Source organism: Tachysurus vachellii, chromosome 25 (assembly GCF_030014155.1).
Source record: "Tachysurus vachellii isolate PV-2020 chromosome 25, HZAU_Pvac_v1, whole genome shotgun sequence".
NCBI classification, from domain to species: Eukaryota; Metazoa; Chordata; class Actinopteri; order Siluriformes; family Bagridae; genus Tachysurus; species Tachysurus vachellii.
Window position 1 is genome coordinate 1,455,001 of NC_083484.1, and position 17,500 is coordinate 1,472,500.

Consider the following 17,500-nt stretch of genomic DNA (forward strand, 5'->3'; position numbering starts at 1 on the left):
ATTCAGCTCTCCGGTGCAATGAGGCAACACAAACAAATGTACATCACAGCTAATGTTGATGATCTTATAGAAAATTAGACGTAATGAGCTCATCTACAGCGGCGCATCGTATCGGAGACGAGCGGCGAGCGATGAAGGAATGAGGAAATAACATGAAGGCAATTTATCAGTGCGCTTTCACGAAAACAGCCACGGTGACACAAACCGACAGAACGGTGTCTGTAGTACTAGTTCATTTCCCACTAACTTTACAGTAATGACATCATCATTATGGCCTAATAAACACACACACACCTTTCATTTCAAGCGTAACAACGTCAGGAATTTCATCACTACACTTTATCACACCGACTTAAAACAAATTAAAAATACACAAAAAGAGGATTCAGGGAGTAAAAGAATATTTTTCTCCCCAATAAACCTGACAAATGATCCAATCACGTGTTTTTACCTCTCTGATATTGACAGACGCTGTGTAGAAGCCCCGCCTCTTCCCCGTTCTCAGGAAATGATGTATAAAAGAATAACATTGGAAAAATCAAGAAATAATAAATATCACACGAGTCGCTCATAACTAACGACGCTCGTAAAAAAAAAGGCGACGCCAGCTTTCCTCTGGATATCGGATCGTGTCTGTGGAGATTTGTGTTTGTTCGTACGTTCTACAAGAGCGTTAGTGAGATCAGACTCTGATGTTCCGGTTCACGGCTCAGTTCGGGACGCTCTCGTTCTTCGCTACACACCATTCCAGAACCTACACACCATCATGGATGTAGGAACATGAACTGAAACACTTAGCCATTAGCTTTGCCTCTGAGCAGCGCTGATACGTCCTGGTGGAAGGAAAGGAGGAGGGAAAGAGGAGGAAGAGAGGAACCCAAAATACTGTCATCTTTCGGATGGGAAAATTTGGGGGATGGAAAAGTTTTTTGTCGAAAAGGGTTTAAGAGGCACCACAGAGTGATGTGTTCAGTCTTCCTGTGTGTGTGTGTGTGTGTGTGTGTGTGTGCGCATTGCTCAGTGAAGCCTGGTCGTCTATTGATCCTGCAGAGGATCAGTATCTTTTCCCCACTGTGGCCACTGAATGGGACAAAAGTTCAATACGGAAAAATCGGCGGCTCATCCAGAGCTCACAAAAGCAATTTGTTATATGGATTTACTCTTAGCGCCTACGACGCCTGCTGCTGTTTTTACTATTTAAAACCTTTGATCGGCCACACGGAGGTGCTTTATCTTTTTCTTCAAGGATTCCTTACCGTGATTGGTTTGCAACCTGGGCGGCAATTTTGCCTAAAATAAGTGTGGTCATGGATCATATCTGGAATAAAACGAGGAGTAAATGGATGGAGCGAGTCGGACGGAGCCGTTTACCGGAGGATCCTGAGCTGAGCTGTGCTTCATCTAGCCCACATCTGACAAACTGTCCCATGAAGTTAAACACAAAGTCCAGGCGAAAAAAAGGAAGCAACTGTCCTTATTTTCGTCTTCTTTTAAGCCGCGAATGAAAGGCCTTGGGTTTGTGCACGCTGGAGTAGGTGTCGGTGTGAGGTGAAGGTGTGAGGGAGTTGATTAGCCTTCTGTCTCACTCTTTATTTCTGAGGTGATGGAGGACGCGGATGATCAGAGCGCCGGGTGGTCGATATGACACCTGCCGTAATTAGCCTGAGCTCATCAGAGAGCAAACGACACATGAAAATGATCCCGATGTCGGGTATCAGTCGCGCTTAAGCTCCCTTCTGCTCCTCAGCTTTACTTCTGTAAAGCACACGGCATATTTAACCACCTTACCGAGAGAAGACCGGCTGAATTATTCACCGTGCGGAGCAGAAGATGAAGAGGAAGTCGAGAGGAATTTAAATGATTTCAAAGAAACTCGCTCAGACCCGGATTAATTAAGTCTCCAGGCTTTTGTGAAGTTCCTACCTGACGCCCGTTATCCGACCTGATTCCCACGTACAAGGCGTTCTGAAATATTACAAGTCGAAATCCTGCTGTATTAGAACGAGGTGCCGCCACACGTCCGTAGTGTGTGATTGTGTGAGTGAATGAGAGTGTGTGTGTGTGCCCTGCGATGGGTTGGCACTCCGTCCATCCTTCCTTGATGCCCGATGATGCCCGAGATAGTTCGGATAAGCGGTAGAAAATGAGTGAGTGATGCATTATAGCCTGCGCCTTTAATACTGAACCTGTTAATGACACACTGACCCCAAACCTCACCTGCGTATTTTATATTAACTTTATAAGGCCGAGATTTCGCGGGTCAAAGGCCAGCTGGATCAAGTGGACACGCTGTGTGTGTCATGTGTTACCGGCGTCCTTGTACCTTTTGTGAGATTTTCTTCACAACTGGGCAGAAATTGTGAATTCTATAGCTATATCATAAATATTGGCACCCCCCTGATGGTTTTCTGGTTGCTCGGATAAGACGGAGTTTGAGTGGATGAATAAATAAATAAAGAATATCCGAGCACAGGCCCCGCATCCCACACGTCTTGTGTGTGTGTGTGTGTGTGTGTGTGTGTGTGTGTGTGTGTGTGTGTGGGCTCTGAGAATGCTAGGCTTCAGACATGGCTGACCTTTGTGAAAAGTGTGAGAGCTGATTTTTCTGGCCTTTATGCCCGTTCATAGTGACACGTGTTGTGAGAGGAAAGAAAGAGAATGTGTATGTGTGTGTGTGTGTGTGTTTGTGTTCGTGTGTGTGTGTGTGTGAGAGAGAGAGAGAGAGAGAGAGAGAGAAAGAGAGAGAGAGAGAGAGAGAGAGAGAGAGAGACAGAGAGAGAGTGAGAGAGAGAGGAGAGAGAGACAGAGAGAGAGAATGAGAGAGAGAGAGAAAGAGAGAGAGAGAGACAGAGAGAGAGTGAGAGAGAGAGGAGAGAGAGACAGAGAGAGAGAATGAGAGAGAGAAAGAGAGAGAGAAAGAGACGCTTACCTGCTCTCTGGCCTCGTCTCTTTCTCCTGCTGCCTCACAGACGAGTCTCTGCTGCACCGCTGCGTCTTCTACAGCTTTCATCGTAGATCTCAGGAAAAGCTCGACCTCGGCTCGAAGCTGGTCTACAGTCGACCTGTTACACACGAATAAAGGTTTTACACTTTGTAAGGATAAACGCTTCTAAACATCCACATCCTTTTACACACAACATCAGCACTCTATCTGATTCACTAAGCATGCTGTTGTACAGACAGGTGAGTGCAAAAGTTTTCACACCTCCACAGTTTCTGAATGGGGAAAAATACTCATTTTTACTCACTGTTACAAATAACAGAATTCTGAGCGGTTATAAATAAAACTGATCATTCAGGAAGAATCGACAGAAGTTGACTCTTTTAAAAAATAAATAAATAAATAAAAAAATCTAAAATCCTAAAAAAAATGATCACAGCTCGGGCTACATGAAAAGAACATTTCACTCTCTCTCTCTCTCTCTCTCTCTCTCATTTTCTACTGCTTATCCGAACTACCTCGGGTCACGGGGAGCCTGTGCCTATCTCAGGAGTCATCGGGCATCAAGGCAGGATACACCCTGGACGGAGTGCCAACCCATCACAGGGCACACACACACACACACACACACTCATTCACTCACGCACTCACACACTACGGACAATTTTCCAGAGATGCCAATCAACCTACCATGCATGTCTTTGGACTGGGGGAGGAAACCGGAGTACACGGAGGAAACCCCCGAGGCACGGGGAGAACATGCAAACTCCACACACACAAGGTGGAGGTGGGAATCGAACCCCCAACCCTGGAGGTGTGAGGCGAATGTGCTAACCACTAAGCCACCGTGCCCCCCCTTGAACATTTCAATGTTGTCTAATTGTATTATTTAATATGTTTTTTATAAATTTTTTATCATCCAGTAATCTTTAATTTCAGTATTTTTAGCAGTGCTGTAAGACACCACACCGAGCCAGCGGTGTTATATTTCAGGACTAAGACTACAAATCATAGCCTTGTGCCACAATGAAAACATTTTCCTTCACCAAAATAAAAAAATAAAATTATAGCAGTTATTATAAGAGCCTTCAGATTCAGTGACAGTGAAAGTAAAAGTAAAGGTACAAAATATTCATTTTTACTATAAAATAAACACAATTCGTCTAATCTCTGTATCCCAGGGTGTGATTCATTATTTGAAGATTAATTATTAAATTAATTTTTTTAATAAATCGTGATAGCGATCGACAAATCGTGGCTGATTTAGTTCCAGGTGACCAGAGATATGTATGTCTTTAACATGAACGTTAACGATAATCATTTATAAAATATAATGATGTGTAATCTGGTAAAATCACTGCTGTTCACACGGCCGTCGTGGCCCTCTGACTGGAGCACGGGAAATAAATCAAATCAAGCGCGTTAAAGCAAGAAAGCGAGCATGAAGCGGCTGCTTTTCAGAATTAAAACCGGTTTCCCTCCTTTTTTTTTTTAATATCTCAGAGGTCATTTAAATCTGCAGGCGTGAGGGACAATGGGGTCCTGCGGCAGCAGGAAGCCTCCTTCCCAGGCCGGGAAGTGCGGCAGTAAAGAGGCAATCGATGAAGTGTCTATTTCTGCTCTGCCACAATGGGAACCGACTGCCGTGGCGAAAGGATCAATACGACAAATTATTACAATTTCCACAACCTCTACTGGACGTTCCGTGGGCTACGAACATGTGCTCCTCTGCCTCACGCCTGCATTAGTGCAGTCAAATACCGCATGGCTGAGGAGAGTTAAATACACACAAGGCAAATGCCTATTCGACCACAATCGGGACGCTTATAGTGCAGGGGAAAGGTTAAATCGTAATGTACGAGTAATAGCAGGAGAAACGGATCTAATTTTGTGTTCAGGAGCTAACTTTGGTCGGCGATCGTGAAAGCCACTGTGAAAAGGGGTTTAAATATCAAACTATATACAGTATAGTCACCGAATCTGGAGCAGGTTTAGTCTTCAGAGGTTTATTCATTCACTCACTCACTCATCTTCTACCGCTTATCCGAACTACCTCGGGTCACGGGGAGCCTGTGCCTATCTCAGGCGTCATCGGGCATCAAGGCAGGATACACCCTGGGCAGAGTGCCAACCCATCACAGTGCACACACACTCACACTCTCATTCACTCACGCAATCACACACTACGGACAATTTTCCAGAGATGCCAATCAACCTACCATGCATGTCTTTGGACCGGGGGAGGAAACCGGAGTACCCGGAGGAAACCCCCGAGGCACGGGGAGAACATGCAAACTCCACACACACAAGGTGGAGGCGGGAATCGAACCCCCAACCCTGGAGGTGTGAGCCGAACGTGATAACCACTAAGACACCGTGCCCCATTTAGCAACTAAATAAAAAAAAAAAAAATAAATATCAGATCATTATTACACCGTTTCGTGATATTTCTACCGTGTAAATCTCTGCGAATGAGCGGTTACTATGGAAACGATCCCATTAATTGAGTGTATTTATTAGAAATTAATGATCATGTTAATATAAACCTGTCGTTCACGTTACAGCTTTGAGCGCCGTCTGACGTTCTGGTATAAGAAGCAGAGGCCACTGATATGTGCCACTTAACCAGCTAACATATTTCCATCCCTGAATGTGTACTGAAGTTATTTATCCTGCAACAGAAAAGTCACTCCGTGTTTCACGTGAAGGACGTATAAATTTACGTGTCAATTTCATTAATCCGAACTGATCGAGCGACAGGAGACACGAGGCTTCGCAGGCTGAAAACAGAAAGCTGTAATTGCAGAAAGGCGGATTTCATGAGACGACAGAAAGTTTACGGGGGGGTAAACGATGGGGGTTTCCCAGACACAGCTGAAAGACATCTGGAGTAATAATGGACATTTGTGCTCGGTGGGAGAAGCCGGGACCCCGTCGAGCCACCTGTGGGTGCGCCATGTTAACAACTTCCAAAAAAACAGAAAAAAGTGAATGAAATTTCAAATAAAACTGATGAAGCCAGCCAGCAGGCGAAGATCAAACTAAATACTCCAAAGGGCAAAGCGCTAGTTACATGAGCACATGCTGGTTTGGAGCTGACGCACACGGTACACAGATTACACACAGATGCTGTTTAAACACACGAGGACACACGCGGTAAGACATGCGCCGACAAACTACGCTTCTCCTGACGAACTACAACGCAACAGACCACAGAGCATCTCCACCAACTACAGGTGGTCCTGGTGTCATGGGATTCATCCTGAAGGATGATGGAGCTACGCTGAAAAAACTCCTATCAGGGACAATTTGTGTGTTTGTTAGCGCAGGATTATAAATGACATCACAGGAATTTCGTTTATTTTACTGTATCTGTGTGTGTCAGTGGTTTTACATTGTTACTGTATCTGACTGTATCCAGGTGTGTCAGTGGTTTTACATTGTTACTGTATCTGACTGTATCTGTGTGTCAGTGGTTTTACATTGTTACTGTATCTGACTGTATCTGTGTGTCAGTGGTTTTACATTGTTACTGTATCTGACTGTATCCAGGTGTGTCAGTGGTTTTACATTGTTACTGTATCTGACTGTATCTGTGTGTCAGTGGTTTTACATTGTTACTGTATCTGACTGTATCTGTGTGTCAGTGGTTTTACATTGTTACTGTATCTGACTGTATCTGTGTGTCAGTGGTTTTACATTGTTACTGTATCTGACTGTATCTGTGTGTCAGTGGTTTTACATTGTTACTGTATCTGACTGTATCTGTGTGTCAGTGGTTTTACATTGTTACTGTATCTGACTGTATCTGTGTGTGTCAGTGGTTTTACATTGTTACTGTATCTGACTGTATCTGTGTGTCAGTGGTTTTACATTGTTACTGTATCTGACTGTATCTGTGTGTCAGTGGTTTTACATTGTTACTGTATCTGACTGTATCTGTGTGTGTCAGTGGTTTTACATTGTTACTGTATCTGACTGTATCCGTGTGTGTCAGTGGTTTTACAATGTTACTGTATCTGACTGTATCTGTGTGTCAGTGGTTTTACATTGTTACTGTATCTGACTGTATCTGTGTGTCAGTGGTTTTACATTGTTACTGTATCTGACTGTATCTGTGTGTCAGTGGTTTTACATTGTTACTGTATCTGACTGTATCCAGGTGTGTCAGTGGTTTTACATTGTTACTGTATCTGACTGTATCTGTGTGTGTCAGTGGTTTTACATTGTTACTGTATCTGACTGTATCTGTGTGTGTCAGTGGTTTTACATTGTTACTGTATCTGACTGTATCTGTGTGTGTCAGTGGTTTTACATTGTTACTGTATCTGACTGTATCTGTGTGTGTCAGTGGTTTTACATTGTTACTGTATCTGACTGTATCTGTGTGTGTCAGTGGTTTTACATTGTTACTGTATCTGACTGTATCTGTGTGTCAGTGGTTTTACAATGTTACTGTATCTGACTGTATCTGGGTGTGTCAGTGGTTTTACATTGTTACTGTATCTGACTGTATCTGTGTGTCAGTGGTTTTACATTGTTACTGTATCTGACTGTATCTGTGTGTGTCAGTGGTTTTACATTGTTACTGTATCTGACTGTATCCGTGTGTGTCAGTGGTTTTACAATGTTACTGTATCTGACTGTATCTGTGTGTCAGTGGTTTTACATTGTTACTGTATCTGACTGTATCCAGGTGTGTCAGTGGTTTTACATTGTTACTGTATCTGACTGTATCTGTGTGTGTCAGTGGTTTTACATTGTTACTGTATCTGACTGTATCTGTGTGTGTCAGTGGTTTTACATTGTTACTGTATCTGACTGTATCTGTGTGTGTCAGTGGTTTTACATTGTTACTGTATCTGACTGTATCTGTGTGTGTCAGTGGTTTTACATTGTTACTGTATCTGACTGTATCTGTGTGTGTCAGTGGTTTTACATTGTTACTGTATCTGACTGTATCTGTGTGTCAGTGGTTTTACATTGTTACTGTATCTGACTGTATCTGGGTGTGTCAGTGGTTTTACATTGTTACTGTATCTGACTGTATCTGTGTGTGTCAGTGGTTTTACAATGTTACTGTATCTGACTGTATCTGTGTGTCAGTGGTTTTACATTGTTACTGTATCTGACTGTATCCAGGTGTGTCAGTGGTTTTACATTGTTACTGTATCTGACTGTATCTGTGTGTGTCAGTGGTTTTACATTGTTACTGTATCTTACTGTATCCAGGTGAATTGAGGGATGTCCTCTTTCTCTTCAGGATTGTCATTCAGCTGCTCTTCTGTGTTCCTGAGCAACGATGGTATGAAAACAGCGCTGTCTTCCTGCTCCAGTACAGCATCAGCTGAAGAGAAGGAAAAGAAAGGAAGGAAAGAAAGAGAAAAAGAGAGACCTTAAGGTCTTAAATAGCCCTTGATGAATTACTGTTTTATATTTAAACTATACGTTGTGTACATCTGTGAATATCATGACATAATGGAAACGTATATATGTTCGTTTAGATCTGTGTGTCAATCGTATCCCCTGTTTATTATTAGCAATATTTTTCTTTTATTAAAAACAACTAACACAATAAGAAGAAATTGTAAAAAAAAAATAAAAAACTGACTGGAGCTCAAATTCATCCAGAAATTCATCCAGTAATCTTTAATTTCAGTATTTTTAGCAGTGCTGTAAGACACCACACCGAGCCAGCGGTGTTATATTTCAGGACTAAGACTACAAATCATATCCTTGTGCCACAACGAAAACATTTTCCTTCACCAAAATGCTGTTTTGAAAAATTCTATATTATTATGATTTATATTTGTCCGTCTGCGCTCGTGCTATACGTTTTCAGCCTCCGTTCTTTTGTTGTTGCTGCCACAAAGCGGGAATAAATTCCGGTCTCTGACGACAGATGGCACTCTTTACTTTGAACCTGAACTCAAACCATGATGAATACAGCTGAGCCCATGTACTCCCTCCCCCCTCCCCCCTCCACCCCCTCCCTTCTCTCATACATCTATCATGAAAAAAAAAAAACACTGTTCTTCCTTTCCTATAGTGAATATATTGAGCGTGTGTTTAAAACAACTACTTTCAGACGACACGTCGAAGCCGCGTTGTACCTTTACGTTTGATATAAAGTGAGGGATAATTTTTTTTTTTTTTTTTTTTTGAAATAGATCTAATAAAACACAGACTCCAGTCAGAACTGAGTCTCAGACTATGGATTATTGAATGCAGAGATGATTGTGTTATTTTTGTAAGTAGAGCTCCCCTTAGTTTGAGCTGCTGAGTGTAATGGATCCAGCACAGCAGAGCTTTAAGGGCTTTCAGTCTCTTCTAAATAGTGTGTTATATACGGCTGGTAGGGAGAACTGCTGCTTAAAAGTGAATGCTAAAAATCCACGGTCAAACATGATTAATTTATAGCGTTACAGGGCCCAAACTGTTTAAATTGGAGCCGCAGGAAATTGAAGAGGCAACCGAAATCTCTAAATATTTAACCACGTACACACACAAAGCCTGAACACAAGCCCACCTCAGCTAGATTACAGAACCTCAAGGTAAAAAAAAAAAAACAAAAAAAAAACACAAAGTTGTTGTACATCTAAATAAATCGATAAGACGAGGTAGAAAGGTGCTTAAAATTCAGCTATGGCTAAGAAAAAAAATAAATTAAAATAAATATTATATCCAAAGGTATCAATCCGATATAACCCCGTTAACACGGGCCGACCTGGGAGAGAGCCGAGAGTCGGCGGTGAACAATTAATCGTTGTCGGGGCACGTGGTTGGTTTGTTTATTCGCTCCATGCAGGTGGGGTTGAGTTTAGAATGCTGGAAGTGATGGAATAATGTCTTCAGTGAAATATAAAAGCTGGAGGCTGAGAAAGAAGAAGAAGAGAGAGAGAGAAAGAGAAATATGTTTAATTCTGGCCTTTTAAGGAAGAAAAAGTGTGTGTGTGTGTTGTGTGCGAGGAGGGTTTGGAGTGGATGTGTTGCTATAGGACGTGTCCGTTATCCTATAGGTGTCATCATAAGGGACGAGGCGGGAAGTTTAAAATTTGCATCATCTGGAGTTTTTCCTGAGTTTTGAGCTCGACTTGATTCTAAGCCAGAGGCGCTCGCAGCTGCTGCCTTATTTACAATCCCTTTGGCAGACTTACAACTGCCCCGGGCTATAACACAGTGTACCTAATGTTCAAACTGGCAGGTAATCTTATGTCAAACATACTCCTTTGATATAAAGTGATCAATAGATTCTTGTAAAGAAGTAATTTCTCTGATGTTCCGACCCGAGGTTTTATTTTACGCCGATTCTTCATAATAATAGAATTCGTATCTTTTTCATTCGGCGTCTCCGAATAAAAAGCGAAAAAAAAACCAAAAAAAAACGCAACGACACAAAAAACAGAAGGTGCGTTGTAGAATAGATAGCAATAAAGAGAGCCTAGAAATTGTGTGTTTAGATGTTTCCTGAGTACAACAATTTTTCGATCGATACTCTGTGTAACACAATTATCTGCAGTAATCTAGCTGTATTGGAAAAGAGTTTCCTCGGGTCCACTCCCGGGTTTTCAGGCGGAGAGAGAGAGAGAGATCTCACTGATAATTCCATCATCTTTAAAATGTATACCTCTCAGTGAAAGGGATAGGATGTCACTGCTCGCTCCGAGGGCGGCATTTCGGAGCAAAAGGAATGAAAATTTATGGCCTACTGTATTACTCTGTATGAGCATCAAGAGCCATTTGTTCATCAAGATTTTTTTTTTGTGTGCAGAAAAGAATTGCACAAATCGAATCGAGAAGTAAAGCCGTGCATCAAAAAAGAAAAGGGAAAAAAAAAAAGTGTGTGTGTGTGTGTGTGTGTGTGTCCTGGATTTTGATCATTCAGCACACAGCCTTCACCTCTCGCACTATAACGTTTCCATTTTTCACTTTTCTCTGCATTAGCAGCATTTGCATTTAAACATTTTTACACTATTTCTAAGGATTCTTCAATTATTTTGCCGTGTATCATTTTCCAGAAGGTTCTATCCGTCGCAACCTCCGCGACCCCGGCCTCGTAAATCATGTCGCTGCCAGCCAATCGGTGCTCGGCTCTCTTCTGCAGGGACGGACGCAGGAGCTGCTGCATTAAGTTATATTCCGGTGCATAATGCATTATTCCTCCTCATCTTTTTTTTTCCAGCAACGGAGCTGCGTATATATATAACAGCAAAAAATAAACACCTCGAGCAGCCGCGGCGCAGGTCACCGAGGCCAAATTGTGTGCAGCGGAGACTGACGAAACGAAGGAATGGTGTACATCACGCTACGTAGGTCGTGCATTTGCAAGAAGAAAAAAAATCTTAGTGAGCGGAAGAGAAACAATAAGCGCTAAGTTTAAGTGGGCAACGCTGCAGGAAGGCGAAGAGCTCCGTCCTTCATCGATTGGCCCTAGGACAACAGTGACGTCGAAGCAGAAGTGTATAAGGGGGAAACACAAAGCATGGCAAGGAGCTCTGTTCTCTTAAGCACTCCATTCATCCATGCCAAGGGCTCGGCTGAGTGGCTGAAGCGCAAGACGCTCTCTTAACCCCCTGTTGTCGAAGGCTGCAAGGGTTCCTTCACAGGTCGCTCTGGTTTTTAGTCTGTCTGTCTTTATACGGTTCAATCAGCCACTTGAACTCATGGTTTTCGGAATATCTTCCCCACACCTCATAAAAAAAAAAAAAATAAATAAATAATAAAATAAAAATTCTAATGAAATCCATCACTTACTGTATGCACGGTCAACACCAATTCCGATCAAATCCCACGGATACCTTTTTACATTTTAAGCACCCTCGGAAATCAATATGCAGCGCTGCTCGCGAGTCGACTTTAATGTTACGGAACGAAAGGATGGATAGATGTGCGTCTGTGAAACTGTTGCCTTGACACCCGGGAACGAAGTCGCTAAGCTCTTCTTTGGAAAATCTTAGATACGACGCCTTTCCCCGGCAACCTCGGGGTCTCATCCGGGGAAAGATTTTTGGAGGGAAAATGTGTGTGTGTGTTTAAAAAAAACCTCCTCGTCCTTGTGCAGCTTTTAAAAATTGAACATTTTTGAAAAAAATCTCCCAAAGCTAGCACCCAGGCAGCTGGCGTGTTTAGCCGCGTGTGGGAGCTGCAAGGTAATGAGGAGGCGAGGGTGCCAGGTGAGGCCGCGGAAGCTCGGCATGCTTCAGAATCAGATCATAACCAGTACGGCGAGGACAAAGGGAGGGGAGGGGGACAGATAACTCCTGATAATTAAAGCGCTCAGGCTGGAGGGCTGTGTGTGTGTGTGTGTGTGTGTGTGTTGCAGGATGATCTCTGCCTGTCGCCTGCTAAGGATGGCCACGTTAATTCTTAATGAGACATTCCAGGCTGCGTAACAACACTGTGCGCATGAACAACAAAGGCCTCCTAGACTGCAAATGAGGAGTTCTCTACAGACAGCCAAGCCAGGCAGCACAGCACCGCATCATTACCTCTCACACACACACACACACACACACACACACAAAACCATCATTAAGGTGAGCTGCAGTTCCTGTACGTGTGTATTGAACATGTACAGCCAAGCGGGGGCATGTCAGCTTCAGCTAAAGCAAACACACAAAGCCAGACGCACAGCAGGGTGAAACATGTGCATCCTAAACCTGACATGCCCTAAAGTAACCTCTGCAGCCCGGATAACAGTAAATATATCCCAGTCGAACCTGACTTACTTACTCGCACGCCACTTTCCAAACTAACACACAAGTCGAGCGCGAGCGACTGCAATCCTCCCACCGCTGTTGCAATCAACACTCGCAACATATTTATAGGACTCCAACAATGGGGTTCTTCTTCCGCTGGAGCTCCACACCGTCTTTCAGCATGTTCTACCTGTACAAATCCCGTCCCGTGTTCTGGTGACCCTGTACAAATCCCGTCCCGTGTTCTGGTGACCCTGTACAAATCCCGTCCCGTGTTCTGGTGACCCTGTACAAATCCCGTCCCATGTTCTGGTGACCCTGTACAAATCCCGTCCCATGTTCTGGTGACCCTGTACAAATCCCGTCCCGTGTTCTGGTGACCCTGTACACGTCCCTTCTTTCCAGGGTACAACGACGAAGGTCAGTTAGTGTTTGTGTTTGTAGTAAATATACCAGAAAAACATACGCTTCAGTACAATGACACCCTGAACGTTTCTGCTCAATAAACTGGATGGATACAACTTGAAAAGCTTCTGGATTAATACTGAATTTTGCTATTTCGTGTTAATTAAGAGTCGATTGTTAGCTAGCGGTTTAATTACCTGTCCTGATACCCACCTGGTTAATAAAACATCTAGTTCCAGGTAACTGTGCTAGTCATTTAAAGTCAGCATGACTACATCGAGCTCGTGTAAGAAGTTTAAGCTTCGAGTCCTCTTTACGTTTATAAGCTGATGTCTAGCGGAAACGCTTCGTGGACCTTATTTGTATAAACTGATTAACATTCTGGGATGATCTGATATCCTTTATGTCCTTTATTGTGCGGTTCTTTCCGTTCTGACTGTAGAGAACTTTTTACTTTCGATATGTTTTAGTTTGATGAACACAGGCTCTGGTGTAAATGTGAGGAAAATGTAAATAATGGCAGGAAATAAGACTGCTGATGTGTCAGGGGCGAGGGGGTGGACAGTGTGTGAGACAGGCAGTGTGTGTGTGTGTGTGTGTGTGTGTGTGTGTGTGTGTGTGTGTGTGTTTTGTATGCAGAGTGGTGTCAGGCCATCGCACCAGACTGACTTCATTAGCAAGCCGCTTAACGAGGCACGCCAATCAGGCTGTGATGTAGTGATCACACACACAGAGTGCCAAGACACACACACACACACACACACACACACACATACACACACATACACACACACACGGCACTGAAGCTGTTGATTCATTTTCTCTAGCAGCAGCACAGACTGTGTTCTCTAGAGGATAATAACGTGGTAGTATCTAACCTGTCTTTGTGAAAAAAGAGAGAAGCTGCTGAAGTTGAAGACCCAGTTGCTTGAGCTCATATCTCATGACCTGGTTCTCCTTTTCCTTCTGGTTCTTCTCCTCAGTCACTTTCCACAGCTTGTCATGGACCTTCTGCAGTTCTTCATTTCTGGTTCGGAGAGTCAGACACGTGTTCTGCAGCTCGGCCACTTCCTTCTGGACCTGAGGGGAACAGCAAGAGGAGCATCGTCACCCAAATGACCGACACTTTTTACTCCATGTTTAGTGAGTGTCGTCCAGCTGCAGACCTACAGATCGAGCTCCATGGTGGATGAAATGGTTAAGCAGCTCTGGTTAGGTTCTAGGTTTTGGTGATCAGGCTCTATCTTAGGTTCTTAGATCTTATCTTGGAGACCAGTCTTAAAGGAAACAGGTCTGTCCTTTTTTTCCCCAGAAGGACCAAACCAAAGTGTCCTACAGGCTCTTCTGAGACTTCTCCTGAGCTCTACTTCACAGGTTTTCCAGGATGTTATGATTCAGAGACCTGTTCTGCATAGCTGCAGCTGATTGGACATGGCTATGGTTTCCTCTTAGATCCTTAAGTGCCTCCATTGTGGTTAGCAAACGCACACAAAATAGGAATTACACCCTGGGTCCACTTCTGTCAATCTGGAATTTGCATCTGTCTCCATTATTATTTAATTATCTTAATTGTATGTAACCGTGTGGCTCATTATTGAACTTGTCTAAGCGTGATCATGTTAATTCGAGCCTCTTAATGCGGCCCTGTTATTCAGAACCTTGACTGTGTGCCGACGGCTACTGATGAGACCTGACAACAACAACAACAACATAAAAAAGAAGAAAGAAAGCAAATGGCCCACTGGGGGCTTGTTCTCACACCCGAAACACATGTCTACTGCTGGCTGAATGAGAGCCTATTATTTCACCTCAGGTGCTAATGAATGGGTGGTTCTTTTCACTGGCATCGTTCCACACCTCCATTCTCCGGCAGGCCGCCGATCGCCCGCTCCACTCATTTGAATATTTAGCGTCCATTCATAGCGTAATTGGAGTCAATCGCATTGACTTGGCACGTTTTGTTAAAATTAATCCCGGCTCTAAAGCCGGAGCGAACGACGGGAAATGTTACGGACTCCACTGCCTACAAAAGCCTGCTGATGTATCGAACAAAAAAACTTTTAATGCTGAGTTCAGCTGGTGAAGGTGTGTCCGGACCATCGAGTAGGTTCGTACGGATAACTCGAGCTAACAATCTGCTCCAGGCGAATCCGGTGTGCAGGAGCTACAGGAACTCTGGTGATACCACCGCTCAAACTGTGTGTAACAGTGTGTGTATGTTCATGCAAAGCAAAGTGCGCTAGGATTTACAGAAGCTTCATTACGTGTAAAGCGTCGACGGACTCGAAACTCCGTCAAGTTCGCAGACACCGACGAACAAATCCAATAGATCGTTTATTGTTCATTCATTCATTCATCTTCTACCGCTTATCCGAACTACCTCGGGTCACGGGGAGCCTGTGCCTATCTCAGGCGTCATCGGGCATCAAGGCAGGATACACCCTGGACGGAGTGCCAACCCATCACAGGGCACACACACACTCTCATTCACTCACGCACTCACACACTACGGACAATTTTCCAGAGATGCCAATCAACCTACCATGCATGTCTTTGGACCGGGGGAGGAAACCGGAGTACCCGGAGGAAACCCCCGAGGCACGGGGAGAACATGCAAACTCCACACACACAAGGTGGAGGCGGGAATCGAACCCCCAACCCTGGAGGTGTGAGGCGAACGTGCTAACCACTAAGCCACCGTGACCCCCATTGTTTATTGTTAGTTTACGGAAACAAATTAAAATGAATTGAAGGCTTTAGTTCCGTTGAATAACGGCACAAAAAACATTTGCATTAATTTGCGTTCTCAATTGATTTTCATGGACAAAGTTAGTACGTAGTTATTATTCATGTATTAATTATTTCATCACAGTCGAATCTAATCACTTTATATAGCTGTTTATTTGTTGCTGTAATGTACCGTGCGAATACGTAATGAATATCTGTAGCCGTATTCGGATTTAAACCTGAAGTGGGCGTGGCCTAAATCACGAGGTTTGGACAGTCTCTCAACCTCTAAATCAGCACGATCCGGACCGGGACGTTCCTAAAGACGAGCTGATGAACTTTAGCTGGTTCTTTTATGCTAATTATCTTTCTTTGTAGCACGAGCTTCATATCTGATGGCTCATGATATCCTCTTCAGTCTTTCTGGTGTAATTATATTACTATGCGTACGTTAGTAAAAAGACGTATAAAGCCTATCGCCGGCTCTTTTATTAATTTCAGACGTACGATCGTCTCGAGCGAATTAACGAGTTATCTTTCATCTAAAACACATCTGAATAACGAACGACTTTTCGTAAAACTTCAGGAATCTGAAACAACACAATAAGCTTTTATATGTCGATATTAGCGCTGATGTTTCACCTCTCCAAGTGAATAAGACTGAGATTAAAAAAACAAGGCCCTCGAGTGAAAGGACCCGCAGAGCCAAGAGGCGCTCGGTACGGAGCGACACGGAGACGCGGCTCTCTACGGCAGCTAGAGAATCAAACTCATTACCCGACGTAATAAAGAATCAAATACAGTCATCCTTCAAATTGCTTTCAGAAAAACACAAATAAAATGTTATTTGATTAAAAATTAAATTCCTCCGGCTTGACCTTGCACAGAGCGTTTAGGTTTGTACAAATTAAATTTGTGCACTTGGGGAAAAGAGAAGTTCATTTCCAGACATGCTAATAATCAGAGGCGTTAAATAAATAAATATATATAATATATAAATAATATATATATATATTGTGCAAATTAAAGAAGAAAAGGAAGAAATTAGACATATTTTGTGTTGGCGAACTGATATTACTGAATTTTTATATAGACACTAAAGCGAACATCAGGATCTCTGGAAGCTGTGAGGATCTCTGACCTGTTTGTGCTGGAGCTCCATCCTGAGCTGTAACTCCTCCATCTCCTCCTCACGCTGCAGGTTTCTCTCCTCGTGGCTCTTCAATCCCTCCAGCGCTGCTTGAAGCTCGTCCGTGAGCAGCTCCATGGCCTCCTCCTTCTCCTTCGCTTTGTGTTCGTAGCGAGACTCCAGACTCGACATTTCAGCTGCTCGGGCCTCTAGCATCTGACACACACACACACACACCACAGATCTCACTAACACACACACACACACTGTCTACACATGAATTCTATTCTCCTGTGGAAAAAAAAAATTGAACTTGATGCCATCGATATTTGACTTAAATTACCTCTATTATTACTTACTTTATATCAAGTCTCTGACGATAAAATCAGAGTTTTTGGAGGCGGGGCATCGATGTCAATCATTTAATTATCGTTATTTACCATTTTTAGTTTATTAATCAATATTAATTTCTATTATCGCAAAACTTTCGAGAGCAAACCTGAAATGTAAAGGCTTTACGCTTTAACGACAGCATTAACTAACCAACACCGTACCTGTTTCTGAGAAAGCTCCGCCTCTTCCTCCGTCCTCTGGATCTGT

At 43.3% G+C, this 17,500-nt stretch overlaps 1 protein-coding gene across 1 annotated transcript in view; it reads right to left on the reverse strand.

Moving 5' to 3' along the window:
- LOC132840334 (golgin subfamily A member 6-like protein 22) overlaps window positions 1–17,500 on the reverse strand; it is a 109,100-nt gene that overhangs the window by 27,780 nt on the left and 63,820 nt on the right. Inside the window, exons 12-16 of the mRNA XM_060861896.1 lie at window positions 17,455–17,500; window positions 16,913–17,116; window positions 13,923–14,124; window positions 8,165–8,288; window positions 2,930–3,062 (exon numbers count right to left, since the gene is read on the reverse strand). The exon at window positions 17,455–17,500 is cut by the window's right edge and continues 185 nt beyond it. Of these exons, the coding sequence (XP_060717879.1) occupies window positions 2,930–3,062; window positions 8,165–8,288; window positions 13,923–14,124; window positions 16,913–17,116; window positions 17,455–17,500 (709 nt within the window). The remainder of the gene's footprint in view (window positions 1–2,929; window positions 3,063–8,164; window positions 8,289–13,922; window positions 14,125–16,912; window positions 17,117–17,454) is intronic.